The sequence below is a fragment of the Equus quagga genome, chromosome 8 (genome assembly GCF_021613505.1).
Source record: "Equus quagga isolate Etosha38 chromosome 8, UCLA_HA_Equagga_1.0, whole genome shotgun sequence".
NCBI classification, from domain to species: domain Eukaryota; kingdom Metazoa; phylum Chordata; class Mammalia; order Perissodactyla; family Equidae; genus Equus; species Equus quagga.
Window position 1 is genome coordinate 14,486,831 of NC_060274.1, and position 27,069 is coordinate 14,513,899.

The 27,069-nt window shown below is 37.9% G+C and overlaps 2 protein-coding genes across 12 annotated transcripts in view; both read left to right on the forward strand.

Annotated features, from left to right (window-relative positions):
* Window positions 1–27,069, forward strand: part of SYNE1 (spectrin repeat containing nuclear envelope protein 1) — a 446,099-nt gene that overhangs the window by 13,402 nt on the left and 405,628 nt on the right. The window lies entirely within an intron of this gene.
* LOC124243570 (60S ribosomal protein L29) lies at window positions 10,980–11,601 on the forward strand. Its single transcript, XM_046669220.1, has one exon. It carries the CDS (start codon window positions 11,021–11,023, stop codon window positions 11,504–11,506), a length of 486 nt encoding a protein of 161 aa, XP_046525176.1. The 5' UTR covers window positions 10,980–11,020; the 3' UTR covers window positions 11,507–11,601.

Sequence of the window (27,069 nt, forward strand, 5' to 3'; positions counted from 1 at the left end):
GTGTCAAAAATTCATTATTTATAGGCTGATTTAATTTCTTCCTATAATGAATGTTATGTGACAGTACCTGAAATTTAAATACTAAACAAAACTCAGCACAAAACAATGACCATTTATTTATATTTTGGAACATCATAGTTAAATAAATATTTAATGAATAAATGGATAAATCATGACCCTTAAATTAATGAATTGAAGATGAAATTAGTCAAGATATATACGGAAGCAAAGGAAGAAACTAGTTAAATTGAATGCTACTTTATTTGCCCCCTTTTTAAACAATTTTTTGTTTTAATCAAAATTGGTTTTTGACCATAAAATGACTTTAAGGACATATATCCATCCTGAATGGGCAACCATATTGATCTCTCAGATGTGTATGTTGTTTTTGTAAGTGTGATGTTTTAAGCACATTTTTCCTTCCTGAAGGTATATTTCATGTTCATATTACTTTGAAATGCATTAAAGCATTTACATTGTTTCATGCCCTATCCTCCAAGCTTTTCTGTTTGCACAGCCATTTTATCCATGGTGCATTATGGAGAAAGTGCCTGAGGCCTTCAGGTCTTCAAGGGCCTGCAAAAATATTGGCTCTCATATAGAAAAAGAGAAAAGCTAAATAAAAATTAAAAGAGGTTTGCAAATGCTAGAATTATGTTAACTAGTCAAACATAATCAAGTGAATTCAAAAACTATATATATATAAATATATTTAATAGGGGGTGTGGGTATACTTTATTGCTCTTGATATAGTGTGTGGCAGGCCTCTAAACAAGAGCATCTAAGGCCTACAAATAAGACTTATAGCGGTTCTACACATTGCTCCCAGATTAGTTCCTTTTACCGTAGCACTTTAATTTTGTTACTCCTGTGATGAAAATCTTCCTTGATTCCTTGACCTCCCTATTAAAGTCCCAACTTCTTGGCTTGGTTTCCATATTCCAACTCCATCTTAACTACCCAGCATTTGTCTCCTCTAGCTCCCTTACCTATCCCTGGGTATCTTCTAAATGACACTATTAGCAATGCTCTTAAGATGTCCTGACCCCTGTCTCCTGCTGGGGTACTTTCGGGAATGAGCTCTGTTGACTGCTCCTAAAACTTGAATTGTCTTCAAGGCCGAAATTAAATACAGCCTCCTCAATGAAGGCTTTATTGTGGATATAATCAGAAATTCTTTCTCCTCTGTCTAAATTCCTTTCGCACTTTATAACAGTCTTAAGGTGATTATCTAGGACTGCTTTGCATGGTACACATATATATGTAATCACCCACTGAGAATAGAAACACCTTGAAGGTAACAGCTGGGTCAAATTCACGTCAGTGCCCTACAAGTTGACTAGCATAGTGCGTTTCATAATGTGGATACTTCAAAGTATTTGTGGAGTCAATACAACATGAATTTTTAATATCACATTGATTTTCAATGGTGAAAACAGGGAAACCAGAAGGGAGGTAATTTTGATAAGTCACAAGAGAGATAAGAGTGGCTTGGACTAGATATTAAACAGTGGATGGGGAGAAAAGAGGTAAAAATCTAGATATATTTCGAAAGTAAAGCCAAAATAATTTGCTGATCTATTGGATGTGGTGCATGAGAGAGAGGAAGGAAAGTTGGCCCCCTCATTTTTCATTTTGAAATGAGCAGAGACAAAAGACTGTTGGGAATAGGACCGAGGAGGAAAATCAAGAGATTTTTGGACATGTTATGCTTTACATGCCTGGTGGACATCCAAGAAAGAAGTTGAGTATCTGTGACTGTGGAGATCAAGGGAGAAGACGCAGCTGGAGAAAACATTTGGAAATCATAAGCATATAGACAGTATTTAAAGATGTGGGATTGGCTGACACCACCCAGGAAACTAAGACAGATAGAAAAGAGAAGAGATTTGAGAAATAGAGCAACCAGCGTGGAGGATGGGGGAAATGAGGAGGGTCCCACATCTGAGACTGAAGAGCTGCAGCCTACGTAGTAAGAAGAAAAAGAGAGAAGGAAGATCTGGAAGCTAAGGGAAGGAAGAGATCAAGGAAAGAGTGATCAATTGTGTTAATGCTATTAACGTTCTCTATATGTTCATGTTTGAATGTTTATAGTACATAAAAAAACTATGTTTTTTAATATATAAATATCAGGCCTGAGCAGGTACAAGTGCATGTGCATATAGTTTCAAAATTCATTTTTGGAAGAATAAAAGAATGACCCTGTGCATTGCCTCTAGAGAGTTGCAAGGTTCTTGGAAGTTAATTGGATAACAGCAATTCTTTAAGATTTTATTACATATAATTCTGTACTTTATGTAAAGTCCAATAAAAAATTCATCCTAAGGATAAAATGTCTCTCACTTAGGCTCTAATGAGGTCTCCATTCTTGTGGACCTGGGGGCCTGGCTATGAACTGACAGATGATCTTCATGAGAATGGTGCTCCTATTGATGCCATTTGGACACTTGTGTGTGACTGTTGCATCTCAGTGCCTTCCTTCCTTGCATCCCTCCTCCCCTCATAAATCTCCACTTGACCCCCTTGACATTATTTTTCTAGATTCTTTTCACATAACAAAATTAATGGCATTCCTCTCATGCTTTGGAGAAAATCTTTATGGAGTCAGTGTCATCTATATTCATTGCTATCATGGTTGTTTAATCAGTTCCTCCAGGGCACAGTTTCTTGAAAAGAGAAGAGAAAATATGGCATTATAGGGGTTTGGATTATCTGGAACGTTTGAGGACTCTGGGATTTCCTCTCCATCCAGACCGGGATGGCACTCTTCCCAAAAGTACTGTAACTGAATTTGGGAACACTACATTTGCATTGAGGAAAACTCTTCCACTGTGCTGGTAGCTATTTAACCCTGTCTGTGTTGAATCAGACCCGGGCATTGGCTTGGCCTCTGTAAAAGGGATGAAGACCACACAGCGCCCATGAGCTTAGGAGTTTTGTTAATGTATACCTATAAGGGTAATAGATACTTATAAGGGGAAAGAAAATACTAGACTTTAAATGTCATGTGATAAATCCCTCATATGTCTTAGGAGCTTTGCAAAAACAATTCACATCTCAGGTTATTATTTTTCTCCTTGATTTTCTTTTTAATTGGGACAGATGAGAATATTGACACTTTATTTACATGGTATGCACACCTAAATACATAGTTCCTGATCTTTGTATGACATTCTGTAATTTAAGTAAGCAATTGTTAATCGTAGGTATTCAGTTAATCATGCACTCCTTTAAATAGTTGAAAAGTTATTGTATAAGAATATATGCAGCTTTGCCATATTGCTGAGAATAGGCAAATCATAATTTTCTGTTTGTTTATACTCAAATGAATGAAAATATTTGGGAGAAGGAGAAATTGGCAATTGCCTTAAACAGGGTCAAATGACTTGTACAAGATTTTGAATTCGTTGGGTGTCGTGAAGTTTGCTTCAATATTTTTTAAATGGTTTCTATGGTAACCATGTTCTTTTTTTTCTCCTTGTTCACAATGACCTCTTGGATTAAAAACAAACAATTCCTTCCTCAACTGATATGAATCTTTCAAGTTTAGTAAACACTTGTCTCCACCTACATTTAAAAGCATTATTTATCTTGAATTATATAATTGTCCTCCATTCTTTCCTTGTGTTCTCACATGTGTCACCAACATGGTTCACATGGCACTTTGAATTCCTTTTATCTGTTTGTTCTGTATTATACTGTTGACTTTTTACTGATTTGGGAAGAACTTGGAGATTTGGAGACTCATCTTGTGTTGCTCTTGTTGATGATGTTCTGATCATTTTATGAGCCATAGTGTTCATTTTGCCAAGAATTATACTAATTACATACTCATGGCCTACATTTTCAGTTCCTTTACTTTTCTGACAGTTCTCGCAGATTATCTCCCTGTATCCAGTTGTGGTTGATATGAGCCTTCATCGCTTCAATATTGAACAGAAAAATGTGGAATTCTTACCCAGAAACCTGAGAGTTAAACTAGACTGTACCCCTGATATTGTAACAAGAGGGATCTTTCAAAATGCAACTTTGATTGTGTCCTTTTCCCTGTTTAAAAACCTACAATGACTCATCATAACCTTCAAGATAAATTCATTATGCAAAAAGGATCTTCATGATCTGGCTCCTTTGGATCTTCCTATCTTTGTTTCTGATCACCCTCCACAGATTATGTGTCCCGATCACCCTGAACCACTCCTGGTTCTCCTCAAGCTAACTTTGATGTCACATCCATGTCCTTGCATGTTCTCTCTCTCTCTCCTTTGTCTGTCTTATTTCCCTGGGCTTCTACTCAGGCTCCCAGACTCCCCTCAAACATTGTCTCTTCTGTGAAGCCTTTTCCAGTACCACCAGCCAAAGTGTAGCTTCCTCCTTTGTACTCTACTTGGAACATGCTTCTGTCAAAGTATTGATTACAACAGCCTGCAACAGTTTCTTTCTCTCTGTGTCCCATTAGAACACAAGAACCTTGAAGGTAGAGGTCTTGTCTTACTCAACTTTAGATCTCCAGTACTGAACATGAAACTTGACATTTAATAGGTATTCAATTCACTCAATCATACATTCCTGCATTTAAGAAGTATTTTTCGAGCATCTACTGTGTCCAAGTCTTCTGACTATAGATGTAAACATGATATACAGAATTCCTATCTTCATGAAGCTGTAGGTTGCTGGAGTGACATGGTAATTAACAAGGAATTTACAAGCTGAGTGATAGATACAATGATAGGTGTCCACGAAAATAATCCATAACCAATCTGTAAATGAAAATTTGGGTGAGTTTATTCTGAGCTGAAATCTGAGGACCATGGCCCGGGGCCTTTCTTCCTGAAGGAAGAAAGGGCACCAAAGAAATGAGGTGCACAGAGTGGTTATATACTCCCAAAGAGGGTGCTTTACATATGATTGAAATGTCCCTCCCACAATAGTCACAAGATTGCCCTGTTGGCACAGTGCTTGATGGACACAGCAGGTAGTGGGTCTGCTATCTTGGTGGGTGTAGCAGGAGGCAAGTCTATTGTCTGGAGCTGGGCGGTCACAGGTGAGCGCAGCAATTATCAGTTTCTAGCCTAAGGAAAGATGCTTAATCCTTAAGGAGACGCCAACGTTGGGAGGGGGAAGGAAGTTGCGCCTTTACCTCAAGGGCCTTTGTTCTTGCCATAGGGAATCTCTAAAGCAGATATACAATGCATGCTCAACAGCCACGGTCAGGCCATTTTGGAAAGACAAGGTCAGGCCAAATTAGGTTCATACCAAATGGCTTCCTCATATTCTCCAATATATCCTATTGCTTGCCATTTTTATTTGTCATAGGTAAGTATATGTTTAATGAATAAGTGAATGAATAAATTACATTTCCACAAAAACATGCAGTTGTGTTTAAGTAAATTGATCAGAATAGCAGAACATTTAATGGTCTAAATTATTTTCACGTAATATTTTACTCTGCCTGAGTTGAAAACACCTCACTCTTCAAAGCCCAGGTCCCTAGTTTTATGTAGGGTAATGTAGTAGTTTAGATTGGAAGGGACTTTTAGTTTATAATTTGATGTCCTTATTTTGCAGATGAAATAACAGAGTTCTAGAGCATTGAAGTGATAAGCCAAGGTCATAAGTAGATATTTGAGGAACTCCAGTCACTGAGAGAATTGAGAGGTAACTTGATATTTATACATTAGTTCATATTCGTTTAAGGTTATTCTTTGGCATAGTTGCTAATGATCACTGGATCATTATAGATAGAAGCCAAGACTGGCTACATAATTCTTTTATTTTGGCCTAGCACAAAATAAAAATGTGTGGCCTCTATTAAGAGTCATTAAGAATAATTAATAGGCAGCAGAGCATTAATCGTGTGTGGGGCCCATCTGAGTGAAGGGTCTTGTGCAATGCTCAAGTCACACACCCAGGAGCCCAGCACTGATAGGAGATCAGACTTTGGAGGACTTGCGGCCCTGAGGACTTCAGGGCCATCACAGCAGAGAAGTTAAGAAGTGGAAAAGAATAAAGAGGAGAAGCAAAACATCAAAGAGAGCCCTTAGCTATTTCAAAATAGTATCTGGAAACAATCTTGCATAAAAGGCAAGTGAGAGGAAGAGCACTCTCTTTCATCCTCATCTCAACACCCCCTTGACCAGAACACAAAGCTAGTCCTTCAGCACTACCAGTTCTATTAGCCAACTATGCTATGGGTTCAACATACTGTGGGCCTGGGAGCCTTCCCATCACTTACAACCTTAACTTTCTGGGTTCAAAATAACTTATCAGCGGCCAGCCTGGTTGCATAGTGGTTCGTGTGCTCTGCTTTGGTGGCCCAGGGGTCGTGGACCCAGATCCCGAGCATGGACCTGCACAGACTTACACACCACTCATCAAGCCATGCTGTGGTGGTGGCCCACATAGAAAACAGAGGAAGATTGGCACAGATGTCAGCTCAGCGACAATCTTCTTCAAACAAAAAGAGTCAAGATTGGCAACAGATGTGAGCTCAGGGCCAATCTTCCTCACCAAAAAAAAATATAAATATCACAAAAATGAATTCATGGCCAGTTAGTGAATGGAAACTTGCCTATACATTTCATCAAAAGGAAAGATCATTTTGAATATTAATTATTTTAATATCTAGTTTTCTACCCAAAACATTTGGGTCATACTGAATAATTGTGATGAGAAACTAGCAATTATTTTTCTTATTTCTGGATATATTCATGCTAATTACTTCTGTTTTATTTCTCTCTCCCTACAATTAGTAGCACGGTAGTCAAATTTGTAAGAAATGAGATGTGTGGCAAACAAAATGATTTTGTGGAAATTTCTTTCTCTCGACTTTACCTTATTCAGTGAAGTTGTGAAAAATCCCTAAAGAGTACATTTCACTTATGTTTACAAGTCAAAGGGTGCAAAAACATTGACTTGTGAAAGCATTGCCAAGTTCATGGGTCTCATGCAGTGAGAGTCAGATATTCTGAGATCATTTTGCATGCTGTTACAATACTTCTTTATTTACATAGTTATAGTAGGTAGACACCTATGTATCATTAATGAATTTAATAAATGAATATGAAACATGTTTAAATCAGACTGAAAATATGTATACAAATAGCAGACTTTAACACTTTCTATTTGGTTTTACAATGTCTGTTTTCTATGAAATACATATGTCTCAGCTTTGTGATAAAATGGGTTCTTTTCAAATATTAACTCTCATCACCACAACAATAATCAGACAATGAAGGAATGTTATTTCTGATACATATTAAAGCTTTTCTTCTTGTGTTACTTTGTAATTTTTAAAAAAATAGTTTCATGACAACATGGAGTGTTGGAGATACTTTTTTGAATTTAATATGGTGAAAGTACAGTTCACATAAAGCTCCATTAAATATTTGTAAATATTTGGCAGTTGGCTAGTTATAGGGAAAATCCAACTTTGTCTATTTAACGTTACTCGTAAAAACATCTACATTTTTTAAATTTCCCAGGAGACACTTAATGGTTGAAATCTAAGTGGTCCGAAAGACTCATAGAATCCCATAATTTTTGAGGGGAAAAAAATCTTAAAAGATCAACTTGTCTAACTCCAACTTTTAAAGATGAGTAACTAAGATTCTTAAAGATTAAATGACTTGTACAAAGTCATGCATTTAGTTAAGGCAAAATAGGACTAGAACCTAGATTATCTGACTCTCTCCAGAATTAGGAAATTTTATGGAATTTTCTCCTCGTGATCGAATTATATGGCTCATTAACAAGCATTGCCTTTTAGCTTTGTTCTGAGTTGAAAAGTAAGATTGATATTTAGTGTGTGCTTAGTTTATATAAAATTATGCACTTTGTATTTACTTCTAATTAGAGCACTTATTACAACTAGTTTGGAGCTGTTGGTCTAGCCAATATCTTTTTCAACTTTGCAAAATGTGGTAAAAGTTCACTGAATATTTGTTGAAGGGATATTAGGGTAGTAAATTCATCTCCACAATGTGCATTTGAAGAGAGAGAGATCCAATTTGGCTCATCACTTCACTTTTAGACTGTCACTTGAACAGAGCCGTTGTGAAAGTTTCTTTATAGGTACTCCTTACTTGCCGTAGTCACTTGAACTAGTAAATATTAACTATTAAGCTATAGATCGAAAAATAATGCTATTCACAAGGACACTTTGTCTTCTGAAAACTTTGCCATACGATTGATTAATTTCTTTGCATTTGTGTGATCTTTTGTTTTGAAACGCCGTAATGAGTGGCAGTTCAGCAGATATTCCATTCCTACAACAAATGTAAATTGAACACCTTCTACGTTCTGGGTATTGTGTTAAACATAAGGATCTAACTCTGAAAATGACAGTTGCGTCCTGGCCCTCCAGGGACTTCAAAGCTGGTGACCAGGTTGTAACCACGACCGAAGGATTTTGCGATGTGTGACCCTGGATAGACAGTGGAAGGCCTTTTAGAAGCTGGTCGAGATTCCTCCTGGGCTAACGCCAGCAGCTCCAGAGCCTCCCTGGCTACTGCTGTGCTTGCGCTCTGGCTTGGGCACTGGCTCTTCTTCACATTAATTCTCATGCCAGGTTTTAGGAACTAGGCCACACTCTGACAGAACTGCCAATGAGCTCCCTTCTTGCCACACTCCAGATGGGCCATTGGGCTGTAGACAACAAACTGTGGCTCCTTCTGTCTAGGCACTGCCAAGCCACAGACTGTAAAGATGGAGGACTGAAGGATGCTGACTTCCTTCCCCACAGGGTACCCATGTGGACTTCTGCCACAGATTTGTAATGTTAACCTATTTTTCATTATACGAGGGAAAGTTGGGTTTTGTTCAATGTATAAGACAAGTAGGAATAGTAATTGTTAATTATTACTTTCCTGAACTTCCCATTTTAACTTTGGCTTGGGGAAGGTGTGGACTAGTTGCATAGCACACTCTGCCCCTTTTATTTAAAACCAAGCATAACTCTAATGAACATACATAGCTGGAATAATATTTTTTAAAAAATTCCTTTGTAAATTAGCAAAAGCTCCAAGCCTGAAACATAACTGTAAAAATATCTTTAAATATCTGCATTTAGAAAAGTAAAATTGTTCCTATGCTCCAAACTGTAAAGAGAGCCTTTCTGCCCAGAAAGCTGTATGGAGTTTCAACCTGGAATTGGTTTTAATTGGCTCAATTATTGATGCCTCAAAAATGGAGTTTCATGGGGCCAGCCTGGTGGCATAGTGGTTGAGTTTGTACACTCCACTTCAGCGGCCTGGGGTTCGCTAGTTCAGATCCTGGGCAAGGACTTACACATTGTTCATCAAGCCATGCTGTGGTCGCATCCCACATAGAACTAGAAGGACTTACAACTAGGATATACAATTATGTACTGGAGCTTTGGGGAGAAAAGATAAAAAGAGGAAGATTGGCAACAGATGTTAGCTCTGGGCCAATCTTCCTCACCAAAAAAAAAAAAAAAAAAGGAGTTTTATAAGGAAAATGTTGAATCAGCCTTAAGTGCAGACCGCAGGACTGAAGTACTGTAATGCATTTCTTCTTGGCAGAGTTGCTTCATAACCAGCTACACATTAATGTGCATTTTTATATATTTGATAAAGAAAATTATTTCCTGTTGTCCAAAACGGCTTTTAATGTGGGTCAGATTATTGATACAGAACATTAGACACTCCCATTACATTTCAAGGATGATCAGTGCTTTGAAGTACCAGGTGGCTTTTGTTTCTGGTTTAAGAGAGGACACATGAGTCCATTTCTTTGTTTCTTTATTACTAGTTAGCTATTTAATAATTTACCATAGAAAGTGTGATGCCCAGAAATGTAGAGATTTCATCATTACTTTTTTAGCCACATGGACTAAAAGAAAGAAATTCAAAAGGAAAACTAGTAAGATTTCTGTACTTTAAGCAAAAATATTCTTCATAAACTATAGTGATTATCTTTAGCATTCTATCAGTGAGATTAACAAAAAAAAAATAGGTTTCTAAATTTTTTCCAAAATTTAAATAGCTTAGTTTTCCAGATTATGCGAGTAGTATGTTTCTTAAAATTCAACAACATGAAAGAGCCTAAAGAACAAAATGATAACCTTTCCAAAACCACTACATTGATAGATAGATATACAGGGATATTAGATAGATAGGTAGACAGATAGATAAATAGATGGATGATCGATAGCTATTTAGATAGATGAAAGATAAATGTGTTTTGATAGATATCCTTCCAGATGTTTTTCAGTATACACACACACAAATGAAGAAAAATGGATTTCTACTATGAAGGCTGTTTTAGTCTCTGTGGGTTTTTTAATGAAGCAATTATGTTGCACAAATCTTCACACATCAATAAACATAAATTTACATTGACATTGAATGGCTAAATAATATTCCATTTTTGATATGTACCATTGATGGTTTAACTAATCCTCTATTTGTCTAGTTTTTCATTGTGATAGATAAGATCGATAATCATTTAATATAGGATGCTTTTCTTTCTGTATTGAGTTTTAGTTTAAGAAACGTAGACCAACATGCCACAACTAGAAGGACTCACCACTAAGAATATACAACTATGTACCAGGGGGCTTTGGGCAGAAAAAGGAAAAAATAAAATCTTAAAAAAAAATAAGACCCACCCTTCTTAAAAAAAAAAGGAACGTAGACCAAATATGAGACAGTTTATGTCTTTTAAGAATCAGCTGCAACTAAGATATACAACTATGCACCGGGTGCGGGGGTGGGGGGGCGGGTTGGGAAATAAAGCAGAAAAAAAAAAAGATTCGCAATAGTTGTTAGCCCAGGTGCCAATCCTTAAAAAAAAAAAAAAAAAAAAGGAAGATTGGCAACAGTTGTTAGCCTAGGTGCCAATCTTTAAAAAAAAAAAAAAAAAGAATCAGTTTTGTAATCATTTTAATGGACAAGTTTCCAAAACAATAAGATGGCAAAAGTCTTATTATCAGTGACTTAAAAATTTGAATATAAGCTCTTCCGGTCCCAGGCGCTTCGGAGCCGCGGGCTTGGGTGCAGACATGGCCAAGTCCAAGAACCACACCACGCACAACCAGTCCCGAAAATGGCACAGAAACGGCATCAAGAAACCTCGATCACAAAGATATGAATCTCTTAAGGGGGTGGACCCCAAGTTCCTGAGGAACATGCGCTTTGCCAAGAAGCACAACAAGAAGGGCCTGAAGAAGATGCAGGCCAACAATGCCAAGGCCATGAGTGCACGTGCTGAGGCTATCAAGGCCCTAGTAAAGCCCAAGGAAGTCAAGCCCAAGATCCCAAAGGGGGGCAGCCGCAAGCTCAATCGACTTACCTACATTGCTCACCCCAAGCTCGGGAAACGTGCTCGTGCCCACATTGCTAAGGGTCTCAGGCTCTGCCGGCCAAAGGCCAAGGCCAAGGCCAAGTCTCAAACCAAGGCCCAGGCTGCGGCTGCAACTGCGGCTCAGGCTCAGGCTCCAGCTCCAGCTCCCAAAGGTGCCCAGGCCCCCACGAAGGCACCAGAGTAGACACCTCTGTCTGCCAGTGTGAGGATGGAAGGACTGGTGTGACCCCTGAGCTGGTGTCCTCCTGTGCTATTTGTACAAATAAACCTGAGGCAGGATCTGTCAAAAAAAAAAAAAAAAATTTGAATATAAGTTGGTATAAATTTCCTATTATTATGGAATATTTTCAAATGAAGTCCCAAGCCATTTTTTCAGACATAGTCAAACCACCTAACCTGGAAAAAGAGTAGTTCTCGTGGCATCTGCATCCGACTTGAATGGAAACTTCTGAAAGGAGATTTATGTCAGGAACTGAGGCTTCCTTTCTTTTGATCAGCCTGATTCCCATTCGGCTAAGGGCAGAGCCATCAGCAGCATTTCATTTAAAATGGCACTAACATTTTTGCAAAGTAACACTGCCTGTGTTATAATAAAGCTGAATTTAGTCCTTTTATTTCAGCATATAACGTTGAAATCTCGGATGCAGGCCAAAAATATCTCCGCCTCCAATGTAATATATAGACGATTGAGGTATTAAAGTTTTACTTTCCTTTTCCTTGAATCACTCAGACAACCGTCCCAGCTCTCAGTTTTATCCTGTGAGTGGGAGGGAAAAGTCATGAAAATAATAGGCACCAAGATACTAAAGTCTTGCCTCATCTTCCTGGCAATGATTATTTCACCTGCAGAGTAGTTCCTTTAGCCTGAAATACACAGATCCTCTCTCCCCGTTGCCTCCATCATCACATCTCCATTCTGACCTGTCTCATAATTACTCCTGTTTTCTTCCTCAACTCACTGGCAATGACCACAGAGGGCCACGTTAGTTCTTACAGAGGCGCTCAATCCCTTCCTCCCTCACTTTTCTCTCTCTCAGAATAGTAACTACTTAAAACTCGGCAGGTATTACCAAAGAAACAAAACAGCTCTGGGTCTGGTTTCAGATCACGAGAAATCTTTATTTATATCCTACTCATTCCAGAAAGGATTGAAAACAACAAAAACACATACTACCAGATGTGGTTTGTTTTTAAAATGAGGAAGTGAGTAACTTAGGCCTGTGGAAGTACTAATTAACATCGCCTTTGTTCTTCACCTAGTGCAGACTTGTCCAAATTTTTCTCAAGCTGATTGTTGGAGGAGTTGGGATAGTGGAAGAATGGAGAGTGGAGAGGATCCAGAGTATCTTATCTCCAAGTTGCTGAGCACCAGACTATGGCATCAATCAAAGGAGCATAAGCATTGATTGAAATGAGTGGGAATCAAGGGGCAAGATAATCCAGTACAGGGAGCATCTTGGGAAAAGAAACTGAAAGTGGCTGGTGAACCCTAGAGATGAATTTCCAAAGCATGTGTAGCTCTTTACACACACCCCATGACTGATTGCAAAGAGGTCAGGATGGAGACAACCTCAGGAACAGATGCCCTCCTCACTCGTCTTTCAGATATTCTCCCATTGCCTGATGCTTGGATTTCATCATTTGAACCATTTCTCTCAGTGCTGTTTCAATTCCATTCCTGCTGGAGCTATTGCTAAGTCTAGAGACTCTCAAATCATTTCAGATCATGATTTATAATCTTTTCTATGGGTGTCCAAGGTGCCGCTCTGCCTATGGCTTGAACTTTATTTTTCCTCTGTAGCTATTCAGCAGGACTGTATCCTGCCTGGCTCCTTTGTCCTTCAGGAAATGGAAGCATTTAGGTGCTTATCCTGCTGTAGTTTTCTCATCTAGCTTAGGCTGTTGTCTTTCATTTGCTTCATTTGCCCCTACTGGAGGTCTCAGTGGCATTGGTTGTGAAAGTTGACCTTAACCTATTGCTTCCTCTTCTTTGGTTTGTCTAAAATGTATTGGTTAGCCCCTGGTTAAAGATGAATACCCAGTGAGGTGAACCTCTGTTTCTTTAATGAAGTTAACCCTATGCCCAGCTAGGTCTATTATTGTTTATCATCTTGACAACTGGCACCATCATCCGTAAATCCTGGTTCTTGATAATCAGCAAATCCTTTTCTTCTTCCTATTTTTAGGCATTTATCTCCCTGTTGAACTTCTACCAAGGTTCCCACTTTTGGTATAAATGAGTGCTCCCTAGCTTGGTGTAAATCCTTAGAATATACCCTGTACTCAGTTGAATGAGCAAGGCTTTCTGACCTCAGGGCATCTCCGATCAACAGTGGCATTCTTGTTCACAAGTTCTCTTTGGTGTCTCCTTAGATTTGGAAGATGATCTTCCCAAAGTATCTGATTTTAGGCTTGCGAATATATGACAGTAGAAATACATGGGAAGAACTATAGCATAGTTTCCATTAAAAAAAGAGGAAAACTATTCATTCATACCCTCACTGGGCATTTAGTTCCATAATGAAATATCATTTTTACCATGGCTCTGTTTAAGTAAAAGCTTTTTAATTTCCCAGTGCATAAATTCACAGTCAGAATCTCTGAGAAATTTACAGATTGCATTTTTTTCTTTATGAAACAAAGAGCCATCTAGAGGAAAACTTTCCTCCAGTGATTCTGCCTCCTTCCTACCTTTCAATTTCTCTGAACCTCAAGGAGAATTTAGACTGCCTGAGGACAAAGCCAAGACGAAAGAGGAAACTGCTTATAGAAGATGGAGCTAAAAGATGGTCATTAGTTAGAAGAAAAATACAGAAGCAAATTTTCAGCAGATCCATTTGCTTCTCTTTTGAATTATTTGACAGCAAACAAACACCTGTTTGTTTTTGTGTTTTTATTAGGAAATATTTTTTACACAATTATCACCATTTACTAGCCATTTAAATAAAAATGATTGCTTAGATGGCACACTTTTTACCCCTGTGTCTAAAAGAAAGCTATTTCAAAGGTGAGATTTATTTGTTCTACCAGTTCCTACTCACCTAGGTGGTGGCAGCTGTTCCTTGTAGCCTCTCGCCATCTGTTGTCTTGTTTTTGTCACCTCTTCTAAGGTTTTTGCCACATCAGATCTATCCTCTGTTCAGCTTTATTACTATATATGATATTTCAGGGCTTGTCAACTGCCACTACATTTAATATGTTGGTCAGTCCTGGCTCATATTACTGGGCTTTGCTGGTTGTTGTAGCAACTAAAAGAGAGACATCTCAAATAAATTAGTGAATCTTTTCAAGTCCCACATTATTTTGGCGTTCAACCCAACTAGTACTCTTCATCATCCAAGTAAGTCTTGTGTCTCCACTTATCTTATCTTCCACTTTTTATCTATCGATATCATTGCATGTACTTAATACTCATCTGTTGACTTGTACTACCTCCTTGAAATGCTTGTGTCTGACCTTCTAGGCTATAGGACAAATACACAATTTAATGCTTCCCATTGCTTTCTCAGGATAAGCAGACAATGAAGAACATAATGGTATAAATAAAATAATATCCTTGAATACATATGACTCAAATGAACCTGACAAATGGATTTTAATTCTTACCATAGACAGGCAGTAGAAATTTAGCTATATAAATGATTAGTTTTATAATCAATAGTTTGGGAATTCTTAACAAAGGGAACTGACTAAGCCTCATGCAACTTTTTACAGCTTATTCATCTTTATCTGCAAATTAAGAGAAAAACACCAGTGTATCTGGTTGTGGTAGATGATGTCCAGAGCACTAATTCCAAGATGCATATCTATTTTATGTTTAAAAATAAATTTGCTTCCTTGTGCTTAATGGGAAAACATCATGTTGCTCCGAATTCAAATGTCTATTGATTTACTGAAATATCTAGACCCTCCCAGAGCAGTGCATTTAAGTGAAATCCATCATTTCATACTCAATTTAATAAAACTCCTTCATGTCTGTTCCTCTAGGAACCAAAGATATTTTTAGTTGTTAAGGATCTGAAAGCGTCACCTATGTAGGATTGCTCAGTATGTCAAGAGAGGGAAGTGGGAGGAGTTCTGGAAAGTGTGTGTGTGTGTGTGTGATAACCCAATGCCATCAGATAAGGAGATCCAAATAGGTTTGCAAAAAAAAAAAAACCCATTCTTCTTCTGTATTCCAAGCACTTGGCGCAACCCGCAGTGATGTTTTTCTTGGCAGACTTGTGGAGCGTTTGTTAGCTATGAGTCCTCCAGTGTAAAATTTATGACAATTTGAGAGACACACAAGGGCCTGGACTTAGTGCTTTAAATAAATTCAGAATGATCATTTTTCTCTCCTGTGACTTTGCATTATGGAAATTATTAAAGAAACAGTACACATTCCTGGACTGTGTTGCTTATTTATTTATCTCACATGAATATTGAAAATCAAAACCCCGTGTTTGTTCTCATTTTATTTTTTGAATATTGTGAAAGACTCAGAAGAGGCCTCAGATCTCTTACAAAAGAGCATGACGTCACTTGAAATTACTAATTATTCTACTTCTCTCTGTGACACAGATTAACAGCAGCAAAACATCTGGTGCATAGAGAAGAACAGCTAGATGAAAAAATAGCATAGTATTACTTGTGTCATAAAATGCTCTTGGTCAGTGTATTATCTGTCAGATATAGATCAAATATTGAATGTGTATGTATATATTACTGATGTTCAGCCTACTTGATTCTGTCTGCATAAAATGAGCAGATTTACCCAGACTCTTAGAAGCTATTAGCTATCAACAGTGGTGAGTAATTACCACATTGTCCTTTCTTCTTGTACTCAACAAAGCTAAGCTTTCTTTTAACCTTGCAAGTTAGGAGTATATCATGTCCACATGGTGTTATTTTGAAGATCCTGAAGCCAAAACCATATTTGTTTTGGAAGGTATTGCTAAGAGACCATTGAGTTTGTGGAAAAACTGACTAATGTGATTTAGTTAATCAAATGATTTAAAGAAGAATGATTTTAATATTTTAATGTGTATATTCAGTTTCCGAATCTGAGCTTCTAAGCCTCAGCTTTTTCCTGCCTACCCCCAGCAAGTATTTCCTCTCTCTTACCTTGTTTAAGTGTAATAAAAAAACAGTGCATTTGCTACCACTTCATCAACTCAGCGATTCTGCTTCTAAATTAGAGGGAGCTCATGGATCAATTTCTAGTCTCAGAAAAAAAAGCACACACAAAAAATACATATAAAAGAATTACCATTATGTAAAAAGTAAATGATACTCAATACTGTAGTTGCCATAGGGACTATAAAAGAAAAAGGGAGTTTTTCTAAAGGATAAAAACTTCCCATTTGACTGTAATGTATGCTACATATTCGAGCATGTGTTTTGATTTTTTCCCTTATGAATATATTCATAATAGTTATAATAAAGGAAAGAATTCCTCGCATGCAGGTATTTTCTCATTAGACATGCACACTACAATTGGATAATAGTCAATATGGGCTCTAGAGTTTATACTCACTCCTTCTGAGCACAACATGTATCTGGACTACTGAATTAAACCCAGTTCAGCAGGTATTTATCTTTCACTTGCTAAACCATATAGAGTTCATAAGGTAAAGTTTGAGGCAAAGAGGAAAATGCTTTAGGGAGTTTTAGTTACTGTAAGATGCGTGTCTATTTGATGTTTAAAGATAAACTTGCCTACATATGCTTAACGGGAAAACATGTTGCTCAAAACTCAAATGTCTGTTGGTTTACTAAAATATCCAGAGTCTCCCAGAGCAGTACATGCAAACAAAATCTCCCATTTCAGATTCAGTTTAAGAAAGATTATCCATGTCATTAAAGACTTAAGGAAGATGGTAAGGGTGGTTTTATTGAACTTTGTTTTTTATCTACCAATTTGACATCCATGTCTTCCCTGGACGTATGGAAGCACTCATGTTCCTGGCACAGAGGTCGGGCAGTTGTATTCTGTGCCTTTGTCTGCTCCATTGTAGATAACCAGTCCTTTATAACATAAACCAGTACTCCAGTAAGTGAGAAAGTCTGTAGTGCCCAATTTACCCAAGGCTGTCAAATTCAACAGGAAGGGAGGATAATAAGAAGGATGATCTCTTTTCAATTAATTTTTAAAAGCTTTGTTTTATGAGTCCTATAGTGAAGATGACATAAGTGAAACAGTCCTGTAAAAATTGTGCCTCCTGTACCCTTTCTTTTCATTCTGCTCATATCTAGCACTTACCGTGAATGTATCTAGACAGTTAACACTTCCAGTCAACATATGTAGTGGAAAGTTCGAAGAAATAAGAACAATAGAAGGAGACTCCAGTTAAAACTATAACCATAACATTTTTAAAATGAGGAAACTGTTGAAAAATATTTCATCACTGCAAAGTTAGCCTTTGGGTATATATTGACAATTAATTCTTCTCTAAAGAAGTTCCATCCACGAAACACAGATCAGAGCGTGTCATTTATTTTTCTTAAGATCATCCTTTGCCCCAGGTATACCCTTTCAAGAGAGAAGCACAAGGAATAGTGAAGAAGCGCATTGGATCAGCCTCAGCCCTCCGACTGTGATGGCCTTGATTAGAGCAATCGGTTCAGCATCTCGTCTCATTGCTACGCACAAGTATGTGTAAGGCCAATGTCCTCACTGGTTACTCATGATATAGAATATTTGAGGCATTAAAGCATAGAATTTCAGAACTGGATGGGACTATGGAGAACAGTGACCCAACAGCGGTATCTTATAGGTGACGCAAATGTGGGCTTGAGGTTTCATGCTTTGTCAAAGTCTGAACTCTGGGTTAACTGCTGCTGTCACATCCTCATTTGTAAAGTTTCCAGAGTTCCCACTAGGGGCAGATGTACAGCCAAGTACATTTTCCCACAACAGCTCTGTTAACAGATTTCTGTTCCAGTGTTTCCAAATTCAGGAAAGAATATATAGTTTCTGGCAAGGCAGTTTGGAATAGCTAGAGGCAACACTTTTAAGTATTATGGAAAAAAGATCACTGATTGCTCATGTATTTGTTCACTAACCATTTAATAAACTTTTACAATGCTACTTGAGATAAGCTTGTCAGCAAAGGCATGGATAAGAGTTAACATTTGAGCAGAGACCTGAACAAGAAGGATGGAGCCTTGAAATGGAGGAGGACTTTCCAGTCCATGGAACAAATTTGGCCGATATATCCAGAGGACAAGGCTTGAAATCAAGTGCTGTGCTTTAGAAATGTTCATGTTGAGATGTCATGAGACATCCAGTGGAGATGTTGAGAAAGCAGTATTATCAAACAAGGTGGAGTCCAGGGGGCCGTTCAAGACTGGGGATAGAAATTTTTGATTCAGGAGATTATAGATGACATTTATCTGGATGAAATTTCTTGAAGGAAAAATGTCAGTATGGAAGGTAGTGATCATTGCTCACTTGATCTTCTCCAATATTTGTAGCTCAGCAAAAGGAGAGGAGATGACAATGGAGACTGGAAAGGAGGGTAAGTTAAAAAAACAAAGGAGAAGAGGATGACTTGGAATCCAGGTGGATACAGTTTCAAGAAGGAGCGCGTACTTAGCAATGCCAATGTGCTGAGAGTTCGTGTATTATGAGACCTGAGAATTAAGCTTGGGATTTGGTAAGGTGGAGGTTGGGTACTGACAAGAGTGTTTTCGTTGTAATAGTGAGGATGACAGTCTGATGCGTGTAGGCTCAAGAGATATTGGGAAGTAAGGAAATGGAGGTTGACGTATTACAAATTCCTTAGAAGAGTTTTCAGTACAATAGAGTAGAGAAATTGAGGGTAGCTCAATGGAGACATGACATCAAGAGAGGTATTTATTTTAATGAGCCACTTCAAAATATTTTCCATTAAATACACTACAAAATTTCATAATTTGAAATATTTGCCTTCGTTTGCTGTAAGTTGAGTCTTATGCAGCACCAAACACAAGAAGTTTCCTGAAGATTTCGTGGATTTACTGGATATCAAGTTTAGAATAAATCCTAAAAGGAGCATAGTCTGACTTCTTCTCAGACCAACATCTCTTCAGTGAGGTAGCATATTTCATCTTTGGACAGATCGAACAATCAAAAACAAGTTCTTCATGTGTGTTGGACAGAAATCCATCTTTTTGTAACTGCATTTGGGTGTCCTAGATTTATCCCATTGGGCTACACAAAGCTTATTTTGGTCCTACTGCACCAGGTGACCCTGGTCTCCTTGGCACTTCTCTTTTTTAGGCCAACATTCCTATCTCCCATCCACCCTTCATATGATATGATTTTAAATCCTTCCCCAATCTGACGACTATTCCTTTCTAGTGGTCTACATAAAAAAATGGCACAACCAGCATATTTTCTTTGTGGGACTTCAGCTCTTCTTGAAAATGACTGCTCTGTTCTGCCACCTAAGCCCTCCAGAATCCAAGTGAGGAATAGGAATTGAGCAGAATGAGAAAAAAATGAGTATTTTCCTGATCTAAAACATTAGTTAAAAGAAGTTAATGAGAAGTTGGGTGGGTGCTTCTCAGTGGAGAGTTTGGTTTAGTGGAGCTTGACTGACTTGGCCGCTATTGTCTTCTCCTGACCTTGGTGATTAGAGAGCACTCGTTTGTAAGGTCCCATGTTATGTACATGCTAAGAACACACCTAGGTGGTCTGCTTAGCGATCTCATAATTTTCACAACCCTGAGCACGCATCACTATCCCTGTTTAGTAAATGAGAAAATAAAGGCCCAGAAACTCAAAATAAATTGTCCAAAGTCACATGGTTTGCAAGTGGCAACTTTGACATTAAGCCCAAGTCTGTGTGACCTCAGAGTCTCTTAGACTTGACCTGGGTACTTGGCAATGTACTTGGATCACAGTCCTGGAGCATCTTGAGTATTTTCTTCTCTCTGTGGTTCTCTAAGATGTGTCATTTCCCAGAACATTTCATTATATTGTACTTTACAGAGTGTGCTCTTCATCGTACTGTACTCTTCAGATGTTTTATATTCTAAAATACTTTATTATATTGCATTCTTCTGTGGAGCCCCTTCTCTGGGTCTGATACCATTAAAGGCTCTGTAGAAGATGCTAAGATGGGAAAAGCTCAATGCTTGCCTCTAAGAAGCTGATGGTTCTGTAGAAAAGATAACATGAATAGACAAATAATTACATAAGGCAAAATATGATGGATGATTCTGAAGAGAGGCACTGATAAATTCACTGGTCTCTAGATCTATGTGTGGAGGTGGGGAGGACGTGATCAAATGGAGGACCTTGACTTTCTTCATGAAAGTTAGGGTGTCAGATGAGTCAAAGGATGAGTGAATGAGATTATCCACAGGAGGACATATTCCACATCTAGAGAACAGCATGTGCAATGGGGTGGAGTTGGGAAACCCTAAGATAAGTCAGAGGACATCTTGTAATTTAGCTGGAGCAAAGGATACACGTTAGAGATCAATGAGAGACAAGTTAGGAAAGCCAGGCTCATATTGAAAAAGGTATGACTATCATTTTGCATCTGGCAATAGGAAGCCATACAGAACTCTTATTTCTTAAGAAAAGTAATCATTTCAGTACACATAGAAGGCTCATGGTTTTTCGGGTTTTGGGGTTTTTTGTTTTTGTGGTTAAGAGAAATTACATTTGTAATTATTATAAGAATAATTAATTAGTTTTGACACAGTACAAAAACCATTTAACATGTAAGAATAAGTAATATACTATGACCTATTTGGAATATGACCTATTTGGAATTGATGGATTTGGGCCCATCAATTTCTTAACTTGAAAGTTTTCTTGTAATCTGAAATGTTGTTTGTTATATTTTCAGGTGATTATTTCATAAGATGAACAGTTTACGAAGTCATTGGTAATAAGAAATAAATAAGATTTTCAGGGGAAGTTAGTTCTGATTTCCCTGTTAAGTGAAGTCTGCTTTTATATATTGAGATTATAAGTTCAAACTAGCAAATAAGCAAACAGGTGAAATATGAAGGATTGTGTAAAAGAAAAATAATTGGTTCAATTAAGATTTGCTAAATCCTTCGTTTTGTTTTGAGTTTATATTCCAAGGGAATAACTGTAATTCATGTGTAGTTAAGAAAGCCACACTAGATTGTCATACTGGTCCTTTGCTGTCCCTCTCATGTCCCTCAGGATTGGTAACATGATTCTTGCTTGACTCAAAGCTGTGAAATATTAATGGCGATACGAATTGATGGCTAAGATGTTGACTGCAGACTTCTCAGACAAAACGGCCCCATTCGGTTCTATTTTTGTACCTTTCAAATTGTAACTTATGCCATGCACCTCTGTCTCTTTGGATCCATTTATTACCCAGACTCATTTCTGTGATTGATTCTGGTAGGAGGATGAAAAATTTTCACATTAATCGGTTTTTATTTAAAGGCTGTAAAAGATAGGAATTTAAAATAAACTAGGTTTCTATTAAATTTCCTAGTAGGAAATGGTTTTCTGAGATTACTAGTGGCCTTTCCCAGATAGACAAAATTATTAATAGAATATTTCTTTATTACGTATTTCTTCAACAACCCCATGCAATAGCTAAATACCATGATCACTATTAAAAGGAAGGATTGAAATACAAGTATTTAGAACTCTGAGCTTTTTCAGTTTCGCTTTGCAATCTACCAGCTGAGTAACTCTGCTTGCTACGTGGCTGTAGAGGGATAAGCCACTGTCTCAGAAGGTGCTATTAGTGCTGGGCACCCTCCCAGGGGCACAGCTGGAGGAAGCTTTTCAGGACAGTGGTCCCCCCAAGGCGTGTGTGGATGCAGGTTAGGGAGAGAAAGAAGTCCGTCACCTAGGGAGCTTCTTTAAAACATGCCTGCATGCCTGCCCCATCCCTCCTAATGTTTACCAGAACTTCAAGGGGAGGAGCCTAGCTAGGCGTGTGTATTTCAAAAGAGCTCCTCTGGGCCAGCCCCAGTGGCCCAGTGGTTAAGTTCAGTGTGCTCCACTTCAGCAGCCCGGGTTCTGTTCCCTGGCACAGGCCTAGAGCACCCTACTGTCCGTGGCTCACATACAAAAAAGAGGAAGATTGACAGTAGGTGTTAGCTCAGGGCTAATCTTCCTCAGCAAAAAAAAAAAAAGAGAGAGAGAGAGAGAGCTCCTCTGGTAAATCTGATTAACCCCCTCCTCCATCCTCCCCAATCCCTACCATCCATAATCTAGGGGGAGCTTGGCCCTCTGAGAGGATTCTTTTTCCTTCTCCAAGTCTCATCTTGACCTTGCTTATCCTAGAACCCAGTCAACCATTGACCAGGCCTCTCATTGGCTGTCTAATTTGTCTCTACTCAGGGAGTAAAGCCATAAGACAATCCAGATGAAAGAACTTATAGAATATTTCCTGCCTTTCTGTGTGATGCTATATCACTGGTCATTTCAATCCTAGAATATTTTACACATTGTAGATTGTCATCTGTATGTTGGTGATCTATTTAAGCCAGTACAGTGTAAGCCTCTTCAAGGCACAGGTCATGTAATATGCTCCTTTGTTCTTACTGCCTAGCACAGAGCCTCAACAACGCAGTTTTTAAAGTTTCTGCAGTTTTTGTGGTTGACATTGATGTTGTTTTATTCTCTACTGTCTGCCTCAGCACTCAATCTGATTTGAGGCATCTGTATCTGATGCAGTCAGTGGGTGATCAGAGTTGGAGAGTCTTGAAGGCCAATTAGGCTAAATCTATAGGTTCTTCAAGTAAAGGACAAAAGTGAAACATTCGAGAAAATTTTGTGTCATCTCTGTCTAAGGCAGGTGACTGATAAAATGTTGCTATCAGGGACCGCCTGCTGGCGCAGCAGTTAAGTCCGCATTTTCTGCTTCGGCGGCTCGGGGTTCCCCGTTCGAATCCCGGTTAGGGACATGGCACCGGTTGGCAAGCCATGCTGTGGTAGGTGTCCCACATATAAAGTAGAGGAGGATGGGCATGGATGTTAGCTCAGGGCCAGTCTTCTTCAGCAAAAAGAGGAGGATTGGCAGCAGATGTTAACTCAGGGCTAATCTTCCTCAAAAAAAAAAAATATGTTGCTATCATTATTCCTAAAAAACAACATACATAAGCCCAAGATAGGAGTTTACCTCTTTTATTCAGGGTGACCCACCCACCTGACTCTGAATTGACGTACTATCCCAATAATCACAGTTCATGGTAGTCGAGTCCCATGTGGCATAAAAGGAGTTTGTTCCAGACAATAAGTCTGACTCCAAAAACATCTCCATCGTTACTAATGGCAACCCTGGTATCTTAGCATCTTATACATCAAGTGAAAGAGATGTTCTAATCTCTCACAGCAATATTGCCCCAATAGATCCTGTATGAGAGAGGATGTGGGAAGGAAAAAGAGAAGAAGATATTAAATAAAAGGAACTTGCTAAAGAGATTAAGTTCCCTTTATGCTCTTTTCTGCCTGAGCAACTCACCCTGTAAGAGGAGCCCTACTTAGTACCCTTGCCGTTATTCCTCAGGCATCCTCTACTTTTCTGCTAGTCATTATTTTGTGTGATGGACTTGGATTTTCTCCAAACCTGGTCTTTTGAAATGTTCCTTCTTTTCAGTGATATTTATCACAGTGAAAATTTGGAACAACCTAAATATCTAAAAGTTGGAGATGAAGGTTAGATAGTTAAACCCAGCCATTCAATGGAACAATGGACAGCCTTTAGAGTAATGGTGTAGGAGTTATGGTGAAAGGTTGTGAGGAAGGATATTTTCATTTTATGTCTCTCCCTGAGACTTATCAAAAAGAAATAAAAAAGAATGGAAAAAAATCAACTGTCGTAGACTTGAAATTAGTCATAGTCCAACCCACCCCAAAATACCTGTCAAATAATAGTGACATTTGGATCACCTCAAGTGAAGGACATTGAAAACCAATGCACATGTCTCCAGAGCTCAAATAGGGCCGGGCCTCTCTAAAAGTGAGCATCATGGACCTGCAACAATCCTTTACAAAGATCCAAGTTCGAGGCCGTGGCAAGCCATGGTAGCTGTGGAGGGCGTGCTGACACAGACCAGGCTCCTCACTGAGGCACATCAGCGAATCAGTCTTGAAGAAAGAACTGGGGAGGCATGCGTATTCTCTCTGACCTAGAAGAAATACTATCTGGCAGTTTATTAAAATAGGAATATATCACCAAATGGGGTTTCTTTTTAGGAATTAGGGATGATTCAACATTATGAATGTTATTAATATAATTTATTTAATAATAACTGAAATAAGAAAAACCACACTCATCCAAATGAAAAATGTTATATGAGATTTGCACTTAATTTTGATTTTTAAAATATCTTTGGTGTGTGTATGTGGCCAGAATCAGGCCTAATAAGTTTTAGAAACATTTCCACTAAAGTCAGCAGTCACATACCAGCCAATGTAATCAGACAAGAATAAAAAACATAAAGATTTGAAGTGGTATGGCAAACTTATTATTAGTTACATTAATGTGAATGAATGGAAAACACAGAAGAATCAATTGAAAAACTGTTAAAAACAACAAGAGAATTCAGTAAGTGGCAGATTTCAAGTGTGGAAGAACTATATGAAGAAAAATTTGAACACCCTTTTGAGGAATGTATAAAGATTTGACTAAATTGAAAGACATATCTTTTCTCGGACAGGAAAATTCGATGTAAAAATGTCAGATCTCCTTAAATTAAGCTAAAATTGCACTCTCAAGCAAGAATTCTTTTAATGTGAGTTAATCAAAAGGGTTATATTCATTGGGAAAAATATGCATTATGCAATATCCAGAAAAAAACTTGCAAAAGAAGAGTTGTAAGAGAAAACTAATTTTATCAGATATTGGAATATATTTAACCACCACAGTAATTTAGAGAGGTATATCCTTGGAGCAGAATATATAGTCTAAAATAGGTCCATAGATGTGAAAGATGGATATTCATTAAATCACTTGGAGACAATTGGATGGCCATGGGGAACATGGAGGGAACCAGGTGACTTGTTACCTCTTGTCTTCACTCCTCACACATGCACAAGCACACACACACAATTTCAAGAGGACTGAAGATTTAAACACATTTGTTTAAAATTGACATTTTGTAGGCTAAAGCCACTTGATTATTGGTGATTTTATGTGGCTTAATGCAAATTTAAAAACACGAAACCACAGAATTAAAAGAAATTATAGAGGTTTTCTTTTTCTCCTTCATAATCGAGTAGTGGCGAAACCCTTAGCTTGTCAAAAACCCAGAACCAAAAAGAGATTGATTTGTACATTTGAATACATAAATATATCCGCACAACAAAACGTATAACTAGATAAAAGGCAAATGAAAAAGTTGGAAAGAAATATTTGTCACATTTATGACAAAAGCTATATAATCTTGTAATTAAAAAAGGTCCTTATAAATCAGTAAGATAAAGAAAATCCAACAGTAGCAACTGTGCAAAAAACAGAACAAAAAATCTACATTTTGGCATCTAAGTAAAGATATGTATAAACATCTAGTCATCAGTTTCACTTCTAGCATTGTATCCCACGGATCCACTGGCACTTGCATGCAAAACTAGATTACACAGCTGTTGGTTGCCGCATTTGGGGTAATGTAGAAAATCTAGAAGCATCCTAAGTTTCCCTATCGGGAACTCTTTATAAATAGTAAAATGTACCCAACACCGAAATGTTATGCATCTATTAAAAAAATGAGGAAGATTTATATGTCATGTCATGTGCAGATGCAGAAATATATGTATGTTTCATCCCAGAGGGAGCCCCTGCATATGTAAGAGTGTGCAAGCATATAGAAATATTAACCTGCTATATTAAACATTACATTAAAAATGTAAGGCTAACCAAGAATCTATTAACACAGTAGCATCAAGATAAATTAAGTAGAAAAAGTTAGACAAAGTATAATACGATCCTATTTCTAATCTCATTTTCTTTCTCTCTCTCTCTTTTCACTTATTGAAACTCTGCGTCAGGCACTGTTGTGCTTTACGGCGCTTCTCTTACTCAAACCTCACAACGACCCGAAAGAAAGCTTGTATTATTATGCCCTCAGCTTAGCTAATGAGAATATTGAAGCATAGAGTTTAGTATTTGCCAAAGACCACAGAGCTGGTGAATGCCAGAGCCAGAAGTCAAAATCAGACAGCCTGGCTTCAGAACTTAATTTCATAAAACCCTTAAGCAATAAAGTTGTCCTGTACATATATGCATAGAACCCATCACAGATTCACACAAAACACGTGTTTGCAAGAATATAGCTTTAGAGTCTCTGGGTAGGATAGTATAAATAATTGTTTTTCCTTATAATTTGTCTATCTGTTCTACAATGCATGTGCATTTTTGCATGACATTTTTAATAGGGTGTTTTATTTAAATTATACTTCAGTATGTAAATTATATCTTCTATGGCCATTATACAGTTTTACCGTGCTACTACTGTGTTTTTAAAACTCAGGCATTATACTCTATTGTGGACTGCAAAAAATCTAAAGCACATGGGCCTGCCTTGTCCTCTAGCGGCAAAATCTAGCATGTTAACTGGCAGTTAGTTGTGGTGTTTTAAATTTTATGCTTTTCACTGAGAAAGTGATCAGGTCAATAGCTTCTTATGTCGGTGCTCCCATGTGCCTTTTATCAGTTCATTTTCTTGGGGAAGAGCTGCAGAAAAGGCAGCTGTCTTTCTTTTAAGAGCGTATGGGAATGTTTTTGTTTGTCTCAGGCTGATTTTTATTCCAGCAAAACATTTAAACGGCTGATG